The 25,867-nt window shown below is 39.4% G+C and overlaps 1 protein-coding gene across 11 annotated transcripts in view; it reads right to left on the bottom strand.

The window, feature by feature from the left end:
- Nucleotides 1–25,656, bottom strand: part of CTDP1 (CTD phosphatase subunit 1) — a 117,736-nt gene extending 92,080 nt beyond the window's left edge. For 4 of the 11 annotated variants that reach the window (XR_012672527.1, XM_075142852.1, XM_075142853.1 and 1 more), the window contains exons 1-5: nucleotides 25,209–25,654; nucleotides 8,959–9,042; nucleotides 5,699–5,792; nucleotides 4,126–4,254; nucleotides 2,638–2,788 (exon numbers count right to left, since the gene is read on the bottom strand). Coding sequence is in view for 9 of the 11 variants with exons in the window: in XM_075142852.1 (XP_074998953.1) it covers nucleotides 2,638–2,788; nucleotides 4,126–4,254; nucleotides 5,699–5,792; nucleotides 8,959–9,042; nucleotides 25,209–25,540 (790 nt within the window). In the remaining 2 variants the exon portion in view is untranslated. Of the gene's footprint in view, nucleotides 1–2,637; nucleotides 2,789–4,125; nucleotides 4,275–5,698; nucleotides 5,793–8,958; nucleotides 9,043–11,248; nucleotides 11,268–25,208 lie in introns of those variants that run through there. The other 7 variants (XR_012672525.1, XM_075142855.1, XM_075142854.1 and 4 more) reach the window with 5 other exon arrangements.
- Nucleotides 25,657–25,867: the final 211 nt, after the last annotated feature.

Below are 25,867 nucleotides of genomic sequence, written 5' to 3'. Positions count from 1 at the left end.
AATGCCCTCAATTTAGTCCTACTTTCTAAATCTCACTATAAATCTTAAGATTTCACCTTGCATTATTGTTGCCTAGCGGCCTCTGAACTCAAAATTCACAGTGGCATTGACTTTTACAACCAGCATTTAAGCTGACTTCAGTATTAAATACACTGAACTTCTCTTATACAGAGTAGGAAAAAAAATTAAGTAACAAATGGTCAAAATAATTATGTAGAAGAGAAACATTATAGGAAGCTCTAGATTATAAAATCCAAAACTCATCTTCATAAATGTACTACAAGATACCACTTTGTAAATGTGTCAAACTAAGAAAGTCAAATGACTTCAGCAGACATAAGTGGTGTTTACAAATATCAGCTAATCCTACTTAAGAGCTGATAGGAGTCAGCTGGGATGAGAGAAAAAGACTGACAAGATGTCATCTGTTTGCAAAATGAGGAAAAAGCCTTCCAGGACATGGAAGGAGCAGCTCAGAGTTCCAATTTCACAAAGAAATATAGGATGTATATGGAGGACCTAAGAAAACAACCGTTTTCTTATGAAAAAGATTCCCGGTGCTTTATTACAAGTCCTTCCTTTATGTAGCATAGGGATAACTGTAAAATATCAAACTGAGAACTCTCTGAGAAATCATTTAACCAATACTGCCATCCAGTGTTCTCTATATGTATTAGCTGTACATTTCTCCGTTACTGCACCTTGGTTACCCAGGTGAGTACGTGGACCAAAGGCTGTATCAACTGTTTCTCCATGCCAACATATTTCAGCTGAAACTATCATCACTGTATAAATAATCCACTTGTAGTTTGAATGCTTTTAACGAGGTTAGACAGCTTCAGGCAAAAATCCAGAAGTCTGGGGATGTCAGGAAGCAGCAATACCCTAATTTGCTCATTTGGTGGCTATTTCCTCTATGGAACAGATGGAGCAGCTCAAGTATGATGCCCACAAAGAGGCTTGTCACATTATAAGTATCAGTCTGTGCCAGCATGGGGACTGCAGGGTAATCCAAATTTTAGCTCAGAGATTAAAATGAGCAAACAGAGGATCAAATCACACATTGAGAGAAAAATCAGTCATTGGGGAAGCACTTACACATCATGAGTTAGCTACCTCTGCAACTCATTCTTTCTCCCTGGCTCTGAAGCATATTTGCTATATGTCTTCTGACCTTATTTGGTATACATCTTCTGACCTTAGGTGACATGCAGATTTTGGCACATAGATCCAAGTGAGGAAGATTGCCCACCCACTTTCTTACTACCAGATATTTAGACCTTGTGTATAAGAAAACCATTCCCCTTTTGCTACACAAGAAGTAACCACACTCACGCAGAGTACAAAAGCATTAATGTATTAGCAGTACACCATGTAAAATCCAACAGCGAGACTGACACAGCTTTAGGAAGATTCTTCAAACAACTCAGCCAATAAATACTGAGTAATATAGAAACGTTCACTCGGATGGGCAGTACAGGACATGCCTCTCCTGAACTTTCTTTCAAGGAGAATTAGTTGGAGACCACATTAGGTATCACTTTCTGATTACAGAAGTCTCTTATATTTGTCATTACAAGCATCTTCTGTGGCTTATTTAACATGCATAAAGAATTCTCTAATTACACAATTCTTTTCTAAACTCTTCTGTTTTGGAATCTTTGGGATTATTGGGATAGTGTTCCTCAAGGCACTCGTGGCAACATGACACAAAAAAAGCAGATGTGAAAGACAACTTGGAAAAAAAAAGCTAGGAGACATGGAACAGCAGCAAGAGTAGTTTGACATGCAGAATCATAACCTAAAACATTGTTAATTATATTGTCTTAGTCCGACAGATGTAATAAAGCGGAAGTCTGAAGTGAAAATGCTATTCTGTCAAGGAAGACTCCAGATGGGGGGAAAGCCAATTTTACGGTTTAAACGCATGGTCACACTCCTAACATGAATTTGACCCTTATGCTTGCATAACAGGGTAAGTTTCTTTTATGCTTGTTGGAAAAAAGAAAACATTTCAGCCACACCATAGACTATTATTGCTATAATTTAAATGCAAGTTTTCAGTTACTAGGAGAAAATATTTCTAAGTTCTTAAGAATATGTGAAAATAGTGCTAGATCCATGCTTTTCCTCAAATAAGCGCATCTCAGCTTCAGGACACAAACAGAACTACTGTAAAATGATTTATAGCAGCCAAACTTCCTTTGGTGAAAGGAAACAGCGGGGGGGGGGTCCCCACAGGAGGAGATAATTTCATGTTGTTGATTTTTATGGAACTGTTGCTTTAGATTTCTACGACAACTGATGTTGCAGATCATTTTTAGAGCCCATCAGCATTCATTTCTTACTTAATTCAATAGGAAGGCACTAGTTGTCATGCCACAATCTGATTCTCTAACCTTCAGGGAAGCAAGAAAAGCACACGCCTGATGGGAAAAAAAGGATTATTTGTAAAATTACACGTCATACAGGCACTGACTTGTAAACGAGCCAAGAATTCTGCTTACAGGACTATTTAGGCAGTGTTTTTGCACAAAACAAAGAACAAATACTTGAAAACAATCACAGAAAGAAAACTAGTTATATGAGTATGAAGGCTGATTATATAAATATTGTTAAATGTAACCTATTACTCACCTGCAATTGTATGTGCATACAGTCTGCTGCCAAAAGTGAAAACATGTAATTCATACAGCTTGGCAATTTTTTCCAGGAATTCCTTACAGTGAGGACGCAAACGAGTATGCAACATAGGCTCACCTCGACCTAACTGGAAATGAAATATTCCCTAGAAGAAAAAACATGTTTCATATTATCAAAATACCAAACAAAAATGCCAGCATTCCCGAAGTGCCCTCTTCCATCACTTCCACTACTTTTATTCGATCTGACTAGGCTAAAGCAAGTTTTGGCCACAAAGATTATGTCAATGAGTAAAATCCAAAGCACATTTTTACTCTATGCCAGTCAGACCAACACTAAGTTTTTCAAATGCAGGTAGTTGCACTGTTGAAAAGTTTACGATCAAGGTAACTTTCATTCAAATCTTTACTTACGGCAAGCCAATCTGAAAAAAGCAACTTGAGAAGTTTCTCAGAAAGTTCAGGATCTCACTCCAATCAGTACTACTCAGTGAACTTCACTCAAATTAGTTTTAGTACATATTGAACTCAGAGAAAGACTTTGTTGAATGAAAAAATATTATGTCTATGGAAACATACCATCAGATAGCAAACCAGGAAGGAAGTTTGCAGATAAAGATCCCAGTTCAAAAATCTCAAAATCTTTTAAAAAATGTTTTTCTTCAAATCATGCATTTATACAGATGAAGACACAGCCTTTCAAATACACAAGGTTTCTTAATCTTTATGCTGAATATTCACTGTTCCCTTTCCTCTCAATTGCAAAGTATATTCACAGGTTCTTTTTTGCTAGCAGGTGTGAACACATGCTGAACCTACTGGACATGAGAGAATGGCAAGAGGAAGGAAAGAGGAACTAAGCAACTGCAGTTTGCATGACACTGGAGTTTGAATTTGCATCTTCCTGTACAAGACACTGTAGACACATTCCAACATGCTTTTTATTTTAAAGTTTCCAAATTGGAAATATTACAACCCAATAGTCCCTACCAGTTCAATGACAAGTGTTTCATGAAGAAATTAAACAGCAACACCCAAACTCCCCCCCCCCCAAATGAAACCGAATTAAAAAAATCACTAGACATATTCACGGAATGACAGATGTAGTAACACGCAGGATTTCAAACAGTAATTCACTATATCTGCCTCAGACTTGGAGGGAAAAAGGTCTCATTACTGAGTACTCAGCTTGTGAATTGTAGAGGAAGGAAAGCAGAGATTAAAAATAGCTACCTGAAACTTCTTGCTTAAAGTGACTGGAATGAAAGAGTGCAGGAAAGCATAAATGAAAGAAAGAAAACCGTCAATTTAAATGTAGGGAAAAAAAGGAACACATTTCAGATGACTTGTTTCTCATTTTCTGTTATTCTTCAACTACAATTTTACCTAACCACAGAATGTTTTCTTAAAGAACCATTGTTTAAATATTGTTAGAAATATTCCTGTTGTTACTTTAGCTTGAAAGTTAACACCAAACACTCACCTTATTAGACATTTGTTGGCAGTGCTGTTCTGTAGTATGGATCAATGTCTGGTCCAAATCTACCATGAGCACCAGTTTTCGATTTCGATGCAGTCGCTGTTGATCTTCTCGTCCTAGTTGCTCAGCTTGCTGTAACAAAATATTCACAACTAACTTTGTTTAGAAGAAATAAATTAGGTTTATTGCCTTTTGCGTATTGTAAACTTGAGAAGAAGTTCTGCTACAAACTAACTGCATAAGAAATGATGCTTCAACATAACTGTAGTGATGGCAGCTTTGTCAGCAATTTTTCTACAGAAAAAAAATATTCCCAAAGTCTACTCTCAGATCTTTGTGACACTAGTAACTTTTAAAATTGATAAACTCAACACAACAATTTCCAAATTTAATAAATAAGTAACCACTGAATTAAGGCCAAGAGTCTTGAGAGGAAACAGCAGTAGCTTTGGGGTACACAAGGGACAAATTCATCAATAGGTCTGAAAACTTTGGCTGCTACATTTAGCAATTTTGTATCACTTAGGTACAATATGGCTGACAACACTAGGCTGAGTATTAAACTGAAGTTGCTAATGACAAAAATGATTATAACTGACAACCTGAGCTTAAAGAATATATGCCTTCAGACATAAATAGTTAGATTATGTAGTTCTATGTGGGCAGTGACATCAAAGGCCTTATACTCCAGTAAATCTGAGTTGAAGTTTACTCCTCTTGTGCATATTTACAAACTTTCAAGGTACCACATTAAACTCTGTGTTCACTTTAACCACTTCTGATAGCAAGCTGCAGTGCTACCCACAAGACAGCTAAACTTAAAAGCAAAGTTAAGCGAAACATTATGAAGAAGCAGGAGTGAAGTGCAAATTGCCCTTTGAAACACTCCTCTATGATGAGGACACTTCCAGCTGCTTATATCTTCACATTTCTTCTCATTGGTGTTCTTTGAAGAGTTACCCAAAAAAAAAAAAAAAAGAGCGCGCAGCAACATAAAAAGATCAAGTTGGTAAGGAAGATAAATACAATGTTTATCTTCAAAATAAACATGCTTTTTCCTCTAAATAAACTGAGGGATGAATAAGCATATTTTGATAACTCAGCTGAATGGAATATTTGAAAAATAATGAAATAAATTTAACATACAGGTAAATTGCAAACAAACTAGCTTTACTGTATCTAGTGGGACCAAATTCAAAGTGAAGAATGAAGCTAGGTTTCAAACACACTGCAAGCTTTGAACACATTTCAGCTAGTAGAAAACTCAACTTTCCACAAACTGCTCATTCTTAGAGACAAAAACATTGAAGTAGTAAGTTTTCAGGCTGCTGTCACGGAAGTGCCATCTTTTCAGTGCACAGCTCTAAAAAAAACATTCTAAAACCTGATAACAATCAATCTGCATTAGGGTAAACACACAAAACCCCTGGGCTACTGATGTTCAACACCAAATTCCTTGGGAAGCCAAACTTTTTCTATGAAGTATATACAACATTGAAGAAACTCCTATAATTAAGTTTCTCAGTTGTGGAGCTACAGTGAAAGGTATGAATGAAGAAAGCATGATGGTATTTACCTCAGAGCTAACTTTCAGTTCTGGGACACTGTGAACCATAGACACAGTTGCTGTGGATAATGGCACATTCTGCTTTCCATGCTTGCTTCGTATCCTAATCACGAAGGGTAAAGAAGCATCAAAGGAAGGAGTAATAGTTTAGTGAAGAGTTGAACACACTGAAATCTGTAGTATCAAATTAGTCACCTCCAAAAAACTATGATTAAAAAGAGCTATTTTGACTAATACACTCTTTCAAATTCTTGTTAATGCAAGTTACTGAACAAAATGGATAGAGAGATCAAAGTAGCTCACTATAAAAACCTTGCAAAAAGTCACTGTAATTAGTTATGCTTCCATATAATTATTTCATGAAAAATGACACTAAGATGAAACAGACATCTATGTATCAATTGGCATTAGAAAACAGTTATAAACTAAGTATAACTACCAAAGCGTTCAAATTTAAAATCACTCCTTTCCTTTTTTTGTAATCACTCAGCATGCAATTATCTACTTTTCTCCAAGCCAGACTATGAAATAAATTTAAGCAAAGGATAGACATGATTACTTTTTACGCAGAGCAGAGTGACTTACATGTGACTGCTGCTTCAAGAAAAGCATCCAAAAAATCCCAATACATACTTTTCCCTAAATGCTATCATCATACAAACAGAATGAGGTACTATGTGTGTGTGCCTGTATTTATTTTATTTATGTGTATATTACACGTAAATACAAGAGTATATTGCTGTATATTACACATACAGTCTTACTTGTATAATATCCATATGACATATGGATGCATGTATATACAGATAAATATTAATACATACAGAATACATATAATCCTCATATATATATATATATATATGTGAATGAGAGAGAGTGTGTTTGTGTGTACACACACAAGTATGAAAGTCCTTGAAAACTGACCAAGTAACCCCACATAGCATCAGTATCACTAACTTCCAGTTTACACAGATCAATTTGTTGGGAACTCTGATATCTAATTTTAAAGACATTATTTATGGTTCACCAACATTAAAAATACTACCACATAAATTTTGTCCTATGTGACACATGCACATCTTTTAATTCTCCCAAGGACAAAATTTGGTATCAGATCTACAGCCAGAGTTAAACTTCATCCAGTTTTCAGTTCACGACAAGCAAGCTCCTGTCGAAAAAAAATGTTACTGAGCTGTGTTGAGGCAGACACAATCACAGACAGATATGCTTTTACTGCACAGTAGTGTTTGGAAGCACTGATACCCAGAAACAAAAGACAGGTATTTTATTTGTCTAAAGTTTACATGCACATTTTAGCATCTTACATCCGTTGCTTCAGAGTTCAGAACACATCTTATATATAACACTGAACGGTATTTTAAATGAGCCTTTAAAAAAGATGAACTGTTTTCAGACCATTTGTGAATGAGCATAAGAATTGTTTAACAGAAAGGATGCACCACTGACTAACACCCAACAAGCTGGCAGTGAACTGGCTGTACTCGCTTTTCTTCAAGCAAAAAAAGCATTGATGCTTTTGAATTGCCTTCTGATGTAGGCTCAGCAGGCCCAATACATTCTTCCAGATCTATAAGCCATTTTGTATAAAATGAAGACATTATCTGAAGTAGAGAAGTATTAATTGAGAAAACTGAATTCACTGCATACCCTGAATTTATCTAGTTTTTTAATGAAATAATAGCAGTATAGTAATATTTAGATGTGACTGTACCCAAACCTCAAATCAAGTATTCATTCAGGGCAGGCAAAGGCATATTCGCTATTATCCAAACTTTTTGTTAGGTTTGTTGTTTTGCCAAATAATACTTGTTTACAAAACATTAACAGTCAATTTTCATTAAAAGTTATATCCAACCGTTAACTGGGCCACATATTGCATAACATTTTCAATATTCAGTCCACTTGCAGTGGTTTATGGGATAATGCTCACAAAATAATTCTTAATAATGAGTATGAATTAAAATGAAACCAAAGTATTTCCTTCCAAATGAAATGAGCATGCAACATTCTTTCTAAAATCCAGGCTACTATACAGTCCATTTTGGAAAACAGCTGTTGAATTAGTAATTTGATATGCGTAAGAAACATTCTCTTTACCAACTGTATCAGCAATGAGACAGAGCAAAAGAGAAAAACAATTATTTTTTGAATTTGCTTTCTTTTTGGCCTAAGGCTTAGATTCCTTTAGTTCCATGGCAGAATATTTCATGAAAAAATTGAAAACAGTTCTGAAGCCTTAAATTGAAAGCACTGGAGACAAGCTAGCTCTCATTCAGGCACAGTACAAATGAAGCAAGGTCACGTGAATGAGACTGATGTTACCTCACAGCTATTTACACCTGCACAGATAAAACTCTCAGGTTTAAGTCACTGTTGACACACCTTACAACTCTCAACCTCAGTTATGAGTACATAAAAAGTAAAGTAGGATACTCTGTGATGAGAATAGATGTCTGTATGCATGCTCTTTACATTTTCTACCTAAGGTAGTAAGTTATCCTACATTTATCTCCACAGAAAGAGAGTTTGCACAGTTATTAAGTCATAAATTTGTAACGTGAACTGTAACTCAAGTACCCACATAGCATCTTATTCACCCCTATTCCTAGTTATGAATCCCTGTAATGGCTAAAAGGAAATACAGTTCTAAACAATGTATCTGTGACTACGGCACATATTTGAAAATTTCAGGGTGACAAAACAAATGCCCTGTGTAAATAGCAGAAGTAAACTAAGACACTTCAGAACAGTAGCACAGATCTTGCCTATTTCCTCTTCATGTGTTGGTTTTATCCACAACGAACGCCAATTCCTGCCTACAAGCAGCAATTTTTCAGTAAATAAATATACTTTGTTAAATGATTACACTATTAATAATGTGATCAAGAATTAATATATTCAGACCATTCAACTTTAAGCAACAATTTCATGAGCCAATCTCAATAGAGATATATAGATATTTTTTAAAAGCAAATGTGAAAGAGCGCTTTATGCTGAAATTTAACTTTTAAAGGAAACTCCCTCTCAAATTTCCTTATAGGAGCACTCTAAGTAGACCTATGTTAGGCAAGATGAATACTGTTCTCCCTACCTATTAGTATCTACAACTTCACAGTTACCCTTATAGGTATGATTCACAACTACCAAGACTCAGAATCGAGAAGCAAAGAAGTAAACGAGAGAAGAAAGAGCTTGGATGCCTAATTACAAGCAAGGAGAAGTTGGAAAAAAGAGCTGAGAATACTTACTGAGTCAAGTCCTGGCCACATTCTGCACACAAGCCTTTCATAACAACAGGATGGCTGCATCCTTCCAGTCTCACCAAGACACCCCTGAAAAAGATGTAGTCATTCCATTTATTGCAGGTTGATTTCAGATACTTAGATTAATGACTGCAGATTGAAAGAGTTCAAAGAATAATTTCTGATTACGATTTGAGTGCCAGCCCCCTAAGACATATGCTTTTGCCCCAACATGGGGAAAAGACATGGACTAAGTATTCAAATTATTAAATTTCACACCTTTAAAAGTCACCGAAACATGTATTAATGTCAGTTTCTAACCTTAGTTTAGCAAAGAAGTTCAGTGTATTAACAAAACAAGCATTGTTTGTCCAGAAACAGTTTACATTCAATTAGATACAACTCCCCATGAATATGCTACTGAGCTACACAGTAATGAAAATCAAATATGGAAACTTTAGAATCACAGAATCATTTAGGTTGGAAAAGACCTTTAAGATAATTGTGTCCAACCGCAAACCTGACAAGTCCACTACTAAACCATGTCCCTAAGTGCCACATCTACACGTCTTTTAAATACCTCTAGGGATGTCGATTCAACCACTTCCCTTGGCAGCCTGTTCCAAGGCTTGACCACTCTTTCAGTAAAGAAATTTTTCCTAATATCCCATCTAAATCTTCCCTGTGCAACGTGAGGCCATTTCCTCTCGTCCTATCGCTAGTTACTTGGCAGAAGAGACCAACACCCACCTCCCTACAACCTCCCTTCAGGTAGTTGTAGAGCGCGATGAGGTCTCCCCTCTGCCGCCTCTTCTCCAGCCTAAACAGTCCCAGTTCCCTCAGCCGCTCCTCATAAGACTTGTGCTCCAGGCCCTTCACCAGCTTCCTTGCCCTTCTCTGGACAGGCTCCAGAACCTCAATGTCCTTCTTGTAGTGCGTGGCCCAAAACTGAACACAGTATTCGAGGTGCGGCCACACCAGTGCCGAGTACAGGGGGACAAGTTCTATACTGATTTTATCTTAGTTTATTATTTTCTTGTGTCATGGCAGAAACATATATTGCTTCAGTCCTCTCCCAAAAATATTTTAATTTTTGATTCTTAAGCCTTGGATTGCCACATGTTAAAATAAAGACATGCAAAAGGATATTTTATTCTTTCTTCCAAGCAATGGCTAAAACAAACCAGAAATTACAGCTTGAAATGCAGAGAAGTGTGACATTTACTATTCCAAACTGCTTAGAAGACAAAGTCTCTTTTCAGTTGAATGATCCAACTAAAGTAGTCCTTTGTTTAAATTTAGTTCTTAAAATTCAGGATCTTGAAAATATCATCATTTGTTTTCTCTCAATTACTTGAACAGTCATTACAAGAGACTTCTCCCATTTTCTTCAATACAGTTGGAGGAGTTGATCTTTCAGACTAAGCTTTTTTTTTGTTTAAGCTCTAATATGTAGATATAGTTCAGCTACTACAAAATTTCCCCAACTCTGTGACCATGAGCTGCAGCATCTCTTTAATATTTTAGAAAAACAAAGAAGTCAAGGAGCTAAAAAAAAAAAAACAAACCACCAAAATCCAAGCTCTTTCTTAAGCTGGTTGTAGTGTTTTCTTTTTGACTTCAAATCTTCATTGCAATAAGCAGACAGCACCAGGAGAAAAACTGTTTCGCATGCTCAAACCTCTCATCCGTATATTTGACTATGAAGCATTTGGGAATTCCAAAAGGAAATCTTTCCAAATGATGCCTGCAACTGCTTACTTCCAATGTGTCACTCATTTCTCAATGACCAGAAGACTGATGACTCTACTAACAAAACTGCAGTTGATGCCCATACTGATGATTTTTTCCTCTTTGAGAGTAAAAACTAGATTCAGGTCAGGTTTATTAAAAGAAGGGTCTTCACAAGCCATCATACTACCAGAATTCCCATTTACAGAAGTGCAGATCTATGCCCTTCTCACTGGCAGTCATCTTCTGCTTGGAAATTACACCTCCTCTTTTTGTGCAAGCATTTTAGATCTCCTTTTTTAAACATGGTATGTATTTCACAGAAAACAAATAATAAATAGTCAGTCTTGGTTTTGTACAAGAACTGCACAAAAGAAAAGCTATTTTTGTGGCCCTTCACTATTGGCAATTCCTTGTTTGATTACTTAGTTCTCCTCTCATCCCCCTACATTTGCATTACTTGATTTGACGACTCTTCTCTCCCCTCCCTTTGACAATATGTCTGTCTTTCTGTCTTTTACCTTGATTCATTGCTAAGTTCCTTCTTATTAGGCTATCAACTCACATTAAGGACCGCGTCGTAATTGCTCATCTTCAACCTGTGTTCAGTGTATGAACCTGAAATTACACAAACACCTAAAAGGCCAAAAAAACCCTCCACGATACGAGCATGTGCGTAAGGTATGTGCATACGAGTTTACAATGACCAAGTTTTTACCCCAATTTAATTGGTTTTCAATAGTTCAGGAAAAAAGTCTTTTGATGCCATCTTAGAAGCCAAAATATCTTCAGGCATTCTCTACATTGCATCCAAGGTAACATCACACTCAAGGAATGTGACAGGAGGAGCTGGTATACTCCTCGGCTGAGGTATGATTCAAATTAGGACATGCAAGAGTTTTCATTCATGTACACATCATCTCATCCTTTTGATTTAACAGAGCAGAGATTCTTATAAGAAAATTAGAGTTCTAAATTATTTATCGATATTGTTCCTGAACAGCATCTCTATACCTTATCAGATATCAAACAGCACCACTAAATATCAGTTCTGCCCCTGCACATTTAAATATGACCAGAACACCTAATTTTATGATGCTTGCTGGAAATAAAAAGAACATGATACCAATCCCTCAGTCATACCATTCTCTGCAATGATGTTTAACCCAAAGGACAGAGGAAGAACTCCAGAGCACCAGCGAACTTCTGAGCACCATATAACTAAGCTGGTAAAGTTTCAAGTATAACTGTCAGGATCTTAAGCAGACTTCTCCCAGGGGAAAAACCCAAACAACCCACATACTACTTAATGCTGCAGAAAGAACTCTACTAAGGCTTAAGCATACTTAAATATTTTACTGACTTTTTAGCACATATGCTTTAATTACTAAAAAGGAATATACTGTGGAAGAACAAGCATGGAACCCAAGTAAAGTTACTTTTTTGAATTTCAGAACTGGAAACACTCCTTTTACTGTTGAAGTGAGGGATTTTCAAAATATAATGGCCAAGATCCAAGACAATTATCAGACAAGAATGAGCTGAATCAAAGTGTGCATGTCTATTTTTAAATGGTTGCATATACCAAATAGGCGTTCAGGTTTCTGCTTGTTCTCTTCTTTGGGTCATGAGTGAAACCTGCTTAAAGAACAGAGCCACTCCCTACTCCATTTCTGGAGAGAAGAAACAGATACTCCCCCAAATCTGAAGAATTATAATACATTCTACTGCTGGCAGCATTAACAGCATCTTCTTTCTCCCCAAACTTCTCCAGGACCCAGCTGGTGATAAGCAGAGGTCATCAGCAACTTCAACAATAACGTTCCAAGGAAAACTGCAACAAAAGATGCAAAATCTTTTTCCAGTTTTACAAACTGTCAGAATTGTGCAAGTGAGCCAGGCACTGGGGAAGAGCTGTTGAGCTGTGGAAGGCACACATTTTTTGGGGGGTGGCTGTGGAGGGGGGAGATCATTCCAATACCCACCCTGATAGCCAAAGGGCTGCAACAGGACAGCAAACTGCCCACATGGTTTCTTTTAGTAACAAAATACAATGGGATTTAAGTGAAACTTGAACAAGTAAATAAGGAAACCCACTCTAGGATCTTATTCACATTCTTTCCAGATGTGCTTGTAAATAAGAAACAGAGACACTAGGTGTGCCATTATAGCAAAATTTTATTTTTGTTGCCACAATCGTGGATAGGGACAGACATTTACTAATGGCCTCAGGATGCAGATGACCATAAGCCTGTCACTGTTCTCCCAACACTTCCACACTTACACATTTTGACTGTTTCTAAAACAAGTCTTTTAACAATATCTGCTTTCAATCAGCAGCATGGGAAAGAAAAAAAATAGGAAAGCTTTCATGAAATCCAATACGAGCATTTTGCTTTTATTAACAGAGGAAGTCAATGCCTTTGCTAATTCTAAGCCCTGGTCATTAGTGCTGACTCCAAATGTAAGAACTTTGTATCAAGCACAACCATGGCTGTGGTTCCCGGTAGGTTAATTACACTGCGGAAGCCAGCACATAAAGTTCTCCTATCTATGCTACAATTTGCTACTCCTCAGTTGTAGCAACCAGTTAATGGGATCACTGAAGCAACCCACTACAAACGAAAAGCAATCCCCTAAAGGTTTTACTATTTTTTAAATCTGGTTTTTCAGCATGAACTAACACTTCCAGCAGCAAAGAATGATGGCATCAAGTGCAGGAGTTACAGGAGGACAGGAGCAAGAACTTCTTGATAGAGTTCTCCTTTATCATGGAGGAGAACACCTACCTGCAGCCGGGGGGGTCGGCCAGCTGCAGCACACGAGTACAATGGCCATGAGAGAGATTTACTGAAGAAAATTACAAAGAGCTGTACCTTAAGCGTATCCAGAATGACATGGTAACAGATAGGTTATCTCAGTTTTTTAGAACTAGTCTAACTAGAGTGCACATTAGCCATGGCCTCCTATTACAGCTTGGCTCCGCTTCCAGAGGCAACTGCTCCAGTGGCTTGCTGCCAAAGAAAGGCAATGGCTTGCTTACTTTTTTCCCCACCCTCATGTTTCCTCTGAAAGCCCACCCCCTCCTGTGGCACTTCCAGAAAGGACTATTTCAGTACCCTGGGAGGTAGAAGCCCTATCCCTGCTACTGGGTTTAGAGAGTCAAAGCAGCTGATAGAGGAGTCCATGAAGGGTGACTGATGGAAAAAGACCAATGGTGCAAATGTTTTTACAAACAGGGCTAAGACTGGGGGAAGACAGAGGCAGTTTCAACAACTCACATTTTTTTCCCCACAGTAACCAGGCCACTTCATTAGCATTTATCTTACCTATCTGTTCAAGACTAGATTGAATATCTCCATGCCATGGAGATATAAGTTCTATTTATTATCTTAAAGTCTGTTTCAAGAAACCATGCACTGGCATAGAAAACATAGTGCAATTTTCCAAATGCATGAATGGGAAATAGAGAAAAGTTACAAGACGAAGCTACTGCCCTGCACTCGCTTGTATCTCACGGGTATCTGTCAAAAGCCGAGAGATTGCTGGGTTTCCTCAGATCAGTTTGGGATAAAGAAAGATATCAAATACCACAAGAGTCACATATCCCAAGTTCTTGCTGTGATCACTTAAAGCCGCTGTCCTCAATCTGATACCATATGCCCTTGCAATTAGCATTAGAAGATGTAAAACCATACTAATGCAACAAAACAAGATTCTGGTGTACAGGTGAACAAAAGCCCCCCCCCCAGTTCTGCAGCATGCTCAAGGGGATGTTATTGGCAAATTGTCAAGGGGTAAAAATACTAAATGAACACATCTCAGATCAATGATTATTAATACCAACTATCATTGAATCAACCAACTGATCTAGAACAAATACGAGTACACAATCTTTTAGCTGTCACAAGACTAGAATGTCAGACAGATGAAGTTTGATTCAACTTAAAGCCTGCTTCTACAGTTTAATTTACTCAAATTTGTAAAACACTGACATTTTTGTTAGCTTATACCAGAGCAACATTTTGTGGTACGTGGCTGCAGCATTTAGAACCACTACAAAGAGCCCTCAAGCCCAATCTACATCAAACCACAGCCTCTGTTACATACGACTTAAGTTTTGTAGCAAGGATTTTTCAAAGCGTTAATCACCTTGAAATCACCATGTAAGAATAAGTAATTCTTTAGATATTTAACATTGGATTTCTTTATTTATTTAACCCTCATCAATGTATGTGAAGAAGCAGAGAGAGAGTCCTTGAATAATTGATTAAAAATACCAAGGATGACAAGTACAGATGGCCCTTGCTGCTACGGGCAACCCATGGCCTACAGCCTCTTCCAGATGTTGCAAGAAACTTGTCTCATCCGTTCTCTACAGAAGCCACTTGACTTATACTCAAGGACAAGCAAGCAGAGAAGGCTGTATTTCAAATATGTGTGAGTCACAAAGGCTTCACCCAACTAAGTCAGCCATTTTGATAAAACCCAAGAAAACCCCAACAAACCCCCCTCCAAAACCATGCCCTATCCTAGCATGATGCAGACATCAGGGTAAAGACACATTTGTAATTACAACAACTATATAACAACAACTGCTGCGAGGAATAGCTCATAGAAAGCATAGTTCACACTTCAAGGCATCATCAACTCTCCAAAGCTAATGGGGAAATCATGGGTCTTTCTCCTGTTAAGCACAAAGTATTCACCATTATGAGTTAAAATGTGTGCAGACTTCAAAACATTTTAGAACAGAAAAGGTGAAAAGTCATTTTTCTTCTACTTTTCAATCAAGATATCTGTTCAGGTTTAGACATAGGTCATGAATGCCAAGAGAAACTTAGGCCCAGAGTTTCTAGATTTTATTGATAATCCAAAAGACATCTTATGCATGAAGCCTATTTCCATGATTTGTAAGCCTTTAAGAAGCATTTCCATTTATTTCTGGAGAAGAGTTTGGCATTACAAGGAAGGAGGTAACCCTCTCCCACCTTCCATGCACACATCTATAGACAGCTTCTTACATGTTTCAAAAAGCCACTGTTAAAAGTTAACAACGTACAAAAAAAAGCAAAACAGTTTGCAGTGCCCTTTACGTAAAGTCTAGTAAATCTTTCAAAGATGATTTAGTAAGTTTTTTATTTTATTTAGAACATTTTTAACTAAAATCTTATTATCTGGGAGAATTCAAAACTACTTTTTTTTAAAAAACAGTAAAGGTAAGAATATAGTTGTCCATACTTTTACTAAAACCCCCTCAAAACAATGAAGTTCATGCAGAATGAATTCAAAAGTAGAGAGTTAAGAGCTCACGCCTTTCTAACTTCTAAGTGGTACTTCTAACAATAACAGAAGAAAATAGGCTGTCACATCTCAGTAATTCACTGAAGCAACAAACTGTTCTGCAGTCCATCCCCCCTATCATTATTGTCAACTATTGACATTACTGTTTTATGCATTTGCATTTCTATTGCCATCTCTCTCCGACTGCAGCGTTAGCAGTCAAGCAGCACTTCCCAAATACTTGCAGCACAACTCCGGTTGAGACTTGAGGAACTGCATGTAACAGCGCAGGGCCAGAAAGATTGGAAAATTACTTTTGTGTTCACACACAGGTTACATTTTCTTAACTGAAGAGATGACTATCACTTGAAGCAGTAACAGTAAAATCAAAGTGAACGCATGTCCTTTGAATCCTTGACTACACTTAACATCAGAACTTTACACCAATCATTGAAACATTATTGGAAAAGCCCCATGGGACTTCAAACTGCTTACAGCATCTCTAAGAGGTATTTGCAAATTCTACACACAAATATCACGGCAATAGTCTAATTAATGCCAGTTACAGCTAGAAACATAACGCGTATCATAGCCAGCTTCCTTCTACCATATAACGCATCTTAGAAAAGTAAGAATTATGCAGGGTATAAAAGATGTTCTGAAATAGTTAAAACATAGTAGGTTTAAGAACATGTCCCAATTTAAAAACAGTGAATCGTACCTGTGGTTTTAATATGAATACCCAGGATTTTCATTGTTACACTAAAGAAGGTGTTTCATTTTTTATGATTTCCACTCTCAGCATTTCATGAATCCACTGCCATCAGCACCTGCTTGTATAAGAATCACAGGGCAAAAGCAATAAGTGATATGGGTTTAAAAAAAAGGAAACTACTTCACTCACAAAAAAAGCTGGCAAGGGAAGAATAAGGCATGGTACAGCTCTTAAGAAAATCTACTTGCAGCTTTCAAAGGAAACATTTTTACAAAGCTTACATTATCAGGATCCATTTTCTAAACCACTAAGTGTAGCTTTTTAGCACATGCACTTCAAGACAAGTTCATTGGTTCAGTAACATCCATCTGACAGCAGGATCAAAAATCCAAGTCATCCAAATCTATACATGGCATATATATACACATATATATGATGAACACTGCCAACCTAATTGGCATTTATCCAAAAAGTTGAAGTGGCAAAGTGGTGACCGTACACCCTTCTAATTGACAGAACAATAATTAACCTAACACTGCAGTTTTCTCAAACCACACTTCAACTTTCACATCAGTTACTAAAGAACGGTAGTCACAGCTGACCTGCTGCAAAGCCAGGTGACAACAGTCTTGGACTAATCCCATCTCTGACTCCTTTTTGTTCTTTTCAGGTGTATACCTTCTCAAGTTCCCCACCTCTCCTTCAGCAAAAGGCACATAATTTCCCCTTATCTCAGACCACTCCTACCCCCAGCCAAGATCACTTGTGATTACCTGAACAGATCTGGTTTCCCTTCTGCACCTGCAGGCCTACATCTAGAGAAACAGCTACAGATGAACACCAAAACAGCCTGGACACCAAAGCAGAGAAAGATGACTGAGAGAGACATTTTGACACATGCACAGCTGGCAGCAAAGCTATATACGTGATTTTTTGCTTCTTCCTGTGCATAACAAATCTGGGAGGATCCTGTGATCTCTCCCTCTCCGCCTTAGAAAGCTGCATCCATTAACAGAGAACATTATACCTTCTCCAAATGTTTCATCACCTTCTCCATTAAAACAAGACACTTAAGCAATCACAGTCCCTTTGTCTGTTACTTCCAAACAACGAATAAGATGGGAAGAGGCTTACCGCAGGATGCAGAATCCTCAAGCCTAACAGCTTCCTCCCCTCCTTTCCCTTTTTGGATACTGTGGCAAACTTTTATCTTGACACTACCCTCTGCATATGTTTTTCTCTGGGACTTGCTGTTAAGCCAAATGAACACACTTACATAGGAAAATCTAGTAACTCTTAATACCACTAAAAGCAATTATGAGCAAGACCGTCATAAGTTATGCAGAAGCGTTCAAACCAAGGAGCAGCAGCTCCACATTTGGCAACAGCCACGTGACATTGCATGCTGTCGGGACACCAACAGCATCACGTGAGCCCGCCATCCTGACACACACTCCAAAAGCAGAGTGCAACAGTTTAGAAGGCTGCTCAGCATATGAAGGGGAAGTATTATAAATAGCTGGAAAGTTACCTGGAAAGTTAATTAAGTTCCCTTCTTGTTTAGCAATGCCTTCCTTGGCTAGAACTGCTCACCCACCCTCTCTCCTGTCAACGAGGATTCAGACAGTTCACTAAGCTTGGACTGAGACCTTTTGCCTTACACACCAGCCAAATGCTGCAAAGTTTTAGATGTAATTTTTAAAGTAGGAAGCACTACAATGCAAACAAATGGGCATTACTCAGTTCTACTCTAAATGTCTAAATTATTGCCTTATTCTACAATTTTTCTCAAAACATTTGTAGAAAGGCATTTTTTTTTTTTTAAAAGATTATTAGTGAAATAGTGGCCTGGCAATATCCCATCCTTCCCTTAGAAAAGGACATACTATAAATAATTGATGTGTTTGTAAGAAGTAATCTACATGGTATACCGCCACCTTTTACACAGTAACGCACAAAGTAAAAAAGTCCTTTTGGATCTAGATCATTCTGATGAATGATATCTTGTATAAATCATCCAGCATCAGCCCAGTTACCCTAAATCTAATTCATTTCAGTCCCATCATATGACTAAAGAAAAATTCCCTTCCCTTTGCACTGGAAAGAGCACAAAACCTTTGCTCTTTGTTTCGAAAATAGTTTTTATTTTTGCTTTTTTTCCTTTCTTTCTTTTTTTCAATAGGACCAGTGTTTCAGAAAACATCAGAAAAGATACAGTGTGCTCTTACAAATGGCACATGTATTTCACTCTGGCTAATTCCTTTTCATCAACAGGCTATTCTGAGGCCAACAGAAGTAGTTTCTACTGTCTGGAAACAACGGTTCACCCTTTCGGACAAGCAGCACTTCTTCATTAGAAGTAGGGATATAGATTCTGAAGGAAAACACACGGTGGTTGAGCACTGTTGTAACATCCTACAAAATATGGTGAGAAATTCTCATCCAAGTTTCACAGTACTCATCACATATGGCAGCACTTTCTTGTCCACAACAAAAAAGGGGTAACCTTTCCATCTTCCAAAGTCTTTTGAAAACTGGTAAGTCTCTCCTGTTAGTGACAGTATCTATCCTTCCCCTACAGTCTAAGGGTGAGATTTCCAATTCCATAGGTCTAGGTTCAGCAAAACAAAACCTAGACAAAATGTATAAGCAAGATCCTTGAACTGTAACCTGTAATGCAATACTACCTGCTTTTAGGAAGTCATTTTATGCTCCCCTATATACTTTAAAAGGCAACTGCTGCAAATTCAACTATCCACATGTGCTAGAAGACCTTAGATTAACCTTTAATTAACAATACACAAAATAGATATTCATAAGAATATTTTATAATGACAACTTCCAATGAACTGTCTATCATCATTCTCAAAAAGAGATCCCAAAATGAAAGGCTGGTAGCTCTTTACTGCACCTTCAGGCTAGAAAGTCCCAACTGGAAATAATTTTATATACTTTTGGTAATGTTTAAGAATTTGCAATACTAGCACCCCATATTCATTTTTATTTAGTCAGTTCAAATGTTGGGTTATCAAATTATCTAAGGGGAGTCTTCCACTGGGTAAGACTGACTTTGAAAATCTGAACGGCTGGGATCCCTACTAGAGTCAGCCCTTAAGTTAACATCAATCACGCAGTCATCAAATCAGAAAGATCCAGGCAGGCATGCAAGTTGTACTACTAAGATTCCCCAAAGGAAAAAATCCTCTTAGGTCAAGATAGAAACTTTTAAGACAATTCAAAGCAAAAGTCTTGTCTCTCTCTTCCTTCCTCAAACTTTTCTAATCCCTTCCAGTTCAAAGGGCTAGGTATTGTGCAGCACAAAAATTAAAGGTCTCATTCCAGTCCTCCAGTCAGAATTTTTATCCATGCATTTTCTCTTCAGAAGACTATTTGTTTTACAACTAAGGAAAGCCATGCAGCAGTTTCAGGGAATAACTAACAAGGATGTTTGCCTTTGAAAAAGACCATAGTTTTCTAAACAACTCTAGTATTGAAGTAAAGAAACTAGACACCAATTAAATAAAAATCCATTACAATTTGGGTAAAAGCAAAATCGATTTGCAGCACAGACATCTACAAACATACACATTTTTTAAAGAGAGACACAATCAGCTTATAGTTCTACAACAGGATGCATAAAATAGTCCCATGAGCTATCTCGCTCTGTCTGCTGGCCCATGGGATTCTGTACACGCTCACATACAGTGGCGAAATCCTTGAGCTCAAGTAAGACAAGCAACTTATAGTAAGAATGCTGAGAGCAGAAAATCCCCTGGTTTGGGAGAAACCTTGTAAGGATAAAAGTAATGTGTTACTAAAGACTACCACACAAAATGCCATACGGGACATATACAACCTCAATAATGTTATTTCCTGGTGTCAACATTTCATTTTTCCTCCTAATGACTTTACGGGCATTTACACGACCACTTTGATCTGACCTAAATACAGGCTATTGCTGAAAGGATAAATCACCTCCCCTTTCCCTACACTACACTTCTGTTGCAGCAACTGAGCAAAATGAGGGAATTGATCAGTATGGACCGTTTCACAGAAGGCTGGGTGGGAAGGATGGAAAGGGAAAAAAAGAGAGACCAAGCCATCTTTAGCTACATGCTTTCCAAGACCCAACTCAATGCAAGCAGGAGGCACACAGAAGTGTGAGCATCCCTTCCAGCCAGCTCTCGTATTAGTCTGAAGCAATCATGAAACCATGGCCTAAGGAAACTGCACTGAGAAGAACTGCAGACACAAGGCTGCTACAACCACACCACTGGTAACTTCTGAGCCTGATGCCTCTTTCCAACCAAACCTGACTGAGCAGCTTGATTCTCTTAGATATAGAAGTTCCTACAAGTTTTGTGAAAACAGATGGTCATGTAAAGAAAGAGAGACTTTGTACTCTACCATTCAGCGCTATTAGCTATAGTGTGAGCTCCCAACTTGTTAGGTGCCAGAGAACTAGGAAGAGGAGAAAAAAAAGGCAATGAAGAATGGAAACCGCTCATTTAGAACTTCGATCTTTTTCAATATCAAATTCAACCAAACATGAGACAGATGCATTAAAAAGCAGGCTTCCTTAGTATCACAGTATATGACGGGAAGGAAGGCGGGGGGGGGGGGGGGGGGGGGGGAGAGAGATACACAGGAAACAGGTTGGAAAGATGCATTCCAAAACTTACTATAAAAAAAATTTGAATGAATCCAAGGGTAAAAAGGAATTAGGTGAGAAATGTAGTACGCTGGGATTGTTAAGTGTTATTCAATAAACCTCAGTGTTTGGCAATGAGGTCTTTTTGTAGACTCTTATAAGATCATTAAATATTGGACAGGATATTATGAAAACATTTGTGTCTAACTGAAACAGCAAGTTGTTTTTCCTGTAGTTTATTACAGGTGTCATCACTTCAAAATCAACTGTAATTCATCAGCATTTTATTCCCCTTGAAGACTATAAGATGAAAGGTATTGGGGTCCAGGGTTAAGTGTCCTCATCTTGGGTGGTAAACTGGGCCCCTGGGGGTCTGTGACATTAGATAACCAAAGGAAGACATATTTTTAAGATACATAATCAAGTTTTTGATACAAAAAAATGCCAAGTAACAACACAAAAATCTACAGTTTTAGAGAACAAATTCCCACCTCTTTCCTGCTATCTTCTCCAAAAAAAAGAAAATACAAGTTTTGCTTCACTTAGAATCTATATAGGCTTTAACAGGGTTTTTATTACAAAACTCATATACTTTATGTTCTGTAGAAGAACGCAAGTTTTAGCGATTAAAGCTATGTAGTAAGACACAAAGATACCCAGTTAAAATGTACAGGTAATAAATATTTCGGAAGATTCTACTAACGTGAACCAAACAAAAGACTTTCAGTAGTCTATCCCATCAATAGGGCCTGAAAGGGGACAATCGTTTCATACTAAATACACTAATATAAATATTCACATAAAACAAAATACTGACCCAACCCAGAATCCTGACATACCTGTAGCAGCTTCAGAACGATTAACCTTGATGGGTTACTGGCATTAATAATACACAGAGCAGTGCAGCAGTTTTTGACATTTTATTTGTTGCTCCTGCCACCCATAGAAATTATGCTTCATTAACATCAAAGATCTTTCATTAACTGCTTGCTGTCATCCCTGCTATTTACAGTCCTAACAGGTCAAACGCCTTCCTCTTTCGAGTCCTAGTTTGAGATTTGATGCAAGCCTACCTCTGTTAGTATAAGCAAAAACCACCTCCTGCCTGCCTTGGGCTATCACACCTCCACCCCTCTCCCCTGTGGACAGTTTACACCACTGTCAATGCCAAAAAGTGGATAGTCAAACTACAAGAAAATTAAGTGCTATATATGTGGAAAATTACTTTCATATCCTGAAAGATTTCATCTTATGCCTGATATAAAAGAAAAATAACCAAAAGTTAGAAGTGTATCTTCTTAAGAGGGAGAGACTTGTGCTAGAAGATGTCATTATTTTCAGAAATAATGATGACCAAATTGACACAGAAAAAACTTAGCCAGTCACATTATTTATCCCAAATAAAAAGATTTAATCAACTTATGTTCTCATGTTCTAATGAAAAGGAAAAATATTTGGAATAGAAACAGTATTTCTACAGCATTCAAGTGCCTGACAAATATTTGCACATATCTTTGTTTTATAGAGAATTTGGGGCCAAACTGACCAAACCCACTTTTCTGAAGGCAGCAAATGGCACCTACCACCCCAGATAGTTTGGATTAAAAGAAGAAGCGTATCTTCTGGAGATGCTGAATAAATTTCAGCTACGTTACCTACCTTAATCACACCTGTATTTTAATACTGTGCAACCTTAACATATATTTAAATATTGCTGATAGGTAGTGAAATGTTATTATTTCCATTCCACAAAATGGGAAGCCACAGGCAAGAGATTAAATACTCACCAAAAAAACTTTTAAGTGACCAAAGAAATGCAGTTATGTCTCCCACTGCTGAGCAGCTCTACTACCCTTAGGTCATGCTTCTTCTACCTCTTCGCTTGAACTTTTCTTTTACATTCACCCAGTAAATACCATTACAGCATGCAACAGAGAATGCACAGTGAAAAGTCAGAATTCCAGAAACGTAACATCTAGCAACGGTCAATATTAAGAACTAACTTTTAGTGGTATAAGATACAAATGTTTTAGAAGCCAAGAACACCAGTAATAAAGAACAGTATTTATTTTCTAACTGTCTTAAAGCAAGGACGTGCTAATTATAATCAAGTGAATCAAGACTAGGCAAATCCAATAAAAGCATTGTATAAAAATTGGTGCGTTCAAGTCCTAAAGTTTACATTGAGCAAAGCTAAACCTAAAATGCTGCTACATCAGACCCAGCATATTTTAAATTGTTTACACTTACCATGTAAAATCTTTTTTGTTTTGGTTTTCCTTCCAAGTGCTTAGCTAACATAATGAAAAGACAACAAGATAACTTTATCTCCCCTTCTACTCAGCACTAGCAAGATGAATTTCATGACGCATACGGTATTTTAAAATTTTAGTCTGTATTTTTAAGATATTTTTAGTCTGACCTAGCATTTATGGTACCTTTGTTCTAAATCAGGTATTAAAAGATTGTCCGCGTTGCAACAGATGCAATAGCAGCATGCTGATGTGGCATGAAAGGAAAGCCACAGTCTTATCTCAGAAAGACTAATACTCTCTGTAGCAAGAAAAACACACCTTATATCTCCTCTGTAGCACCTTATATTACTGACTGATAAAAAAAAGAAACAGACTGTTTTTTTCCTGAACCTTTGAGAGCACCCCCATACACAGATGTTTTGCATATACTGGTGAGTTTCAATCAAGAAAGTTTAGGTCTGGCTGCACCCACCCAAAAATCAAGAGAACTACAATAAAAGAAAGTAACTTGCTGTCATAAAACAGAGGAAGTAGAGTGTTTCAATGGTTTCCTGTTGAGAAAAAAACTCTGCTTTTAGTACAGGGTAGCAAGCTATTAGCCCAATTCAACCTAGAAATCTGAGAGGCCCTATCTAACTACTAGCCATTTAAGAACTTAAAAGTCGACCAACATGCAGTCTTATCAAGACAAAGACATTGTTAAACTATGGAGAATCTCTCTCATTTAATCCCTTGCTCTTCTGAAGTTCAAATTACACCACCTCGTTTATATATGTGAAGCCTTATACATTAAAACATCTACAGTATTAAAAGCATTTAGGCAGCCAATATTATACATATGGTATCTAGTAATTTAAAAATGTCTTGCTGCAGCGCTGATTCCCATTAAAATTCCTCCTATCACGCAGGAAATGATCCCTTTGCTACCCGAGTTTTGCACCAACCTAAGAGTGAACTGCCAAACTAAAAAAAAAGTACTTCCAAGTAGTTTTACCAGTAAGAGCAGTTTTCAGAGAACCCCGAAACGTGAAGGGGATGCTCAGCTCTCTGAGGCAGAGCTCATCGCGAAGGGCTCGGCTCCGAGACAAAGGACTAGAGCATGATCTCTCGCACCTCCCCGGCCTCCTCTTCCTCCTCGAACGGCTGCTTCCCGCACGTTACCCAGCGCAGAGCTTGGGAGGGAGGGCCCTTCCCTGCCGGCAGGTCCACGTCTGTGAGACACGGACCAGAGTAAGGCACGGCTTTACGACCCACACTGGCCGCCGTGAAGGAGAAGCGGAGCTTAAGGACGAGACAAGGCTCCTGTTACACACCGCCTCGCCAGCGCCTGCGATCACCGGGAGCTGAGGAGAGAGCAGTATCGCCTTCCCGCCACCCCACGCCGGCAAGGAGGGGATGGGGAGCGCCGGTCGCACAGGCAGCTGGGCCCCAGCGGGTACCCGTTCCCCGCGGCGCCCCGGGCGCAAGCCGCCGTCCTTCCGGACGCCCGGCAGGGCGGGCAGGGGAGCAGGGCCCGGCCCGGCCCCCACAGAAGAGGCGCGAAACCCGCATCCCGAGACAGGCTTCCCGGGCTGCCTGTCCCCACCGTCCCCGGGCCCCCCGCCCCCGGCCCCGCACTCACCCGGGCGCGATGACCTGGCCGGGCCGCGCACACAGCTCCCGCACCACGCCGGGCCGCTCCGCTTTCAGCTTGCGCTCGGGGCCGGCCCGCTGCGGCCGGGTGCTGGCGCCGCTGGCGGCGGGCGGCGGGGCGGCGGGGCCGGCGGCGGGGCGCGGGGCGGGCGGCAGCGGGGCGCACAGCGCCAGCACCGATCCAATCTGCACCGCCGCCCCCACCGACACCTTCCACTCCAGCAGCCGCAGCGGCCGCGGGCCCGGCGCCCGGATCTCCGTGATCACCCCCGCCGGGCCCTCCGCGCCGGGCCCGCCGCCCCTCTCCGCCGGCCCCTCCATCGTCCCGGCCGGGGTGGGGGTGTCGCTATGGCAACGCCCGCGCCGCCGCCGCTGGCCCGGCAGTGGGGCCGGAGCCTGGCGCTGCCGCCGGGGGGGCTGGGGGCGCCCCAATAGTCACCGGCGGCACCGACCGGCAGCGAGGTCACGGCCGCTCTGCGCAGGCGCCGGGCGCCAGGCGTCCGGCCGGGCTTAAAGGCACCGGCGCACCCAGCTCGCCCCGCGGAGGCGGCGCGGGAGGGGGCGGGGCTGGGGCGAGGACGGTGAAGGCGGGGGGGGGGGAGGCGGCCCGCGCTGTCCCGCTCCGGCGGAGGGAAAGCGCCGCGCCCC

This window comes from Calonectris borealis, chromosome 2 (genome assembly GCF_964195595.1).
Source record: "Calonectris borealis chromosome 2, bCalBor7.hap1.2, whole genome shotgun sequence".
In the NCBI taxonomy this organism is placed as follows: domain Eukaryota; kingdom Metazoa; phylum Chordata; class Aves; order Procellariiformes; family Procellariidae; genus Calonectris; species Calonectris borealis.
The sequence above is the reverse complement of the archived record's forward strand: the minus strand, read 5'-3'. Positions and strand labels throughout refer to the sequence as shown.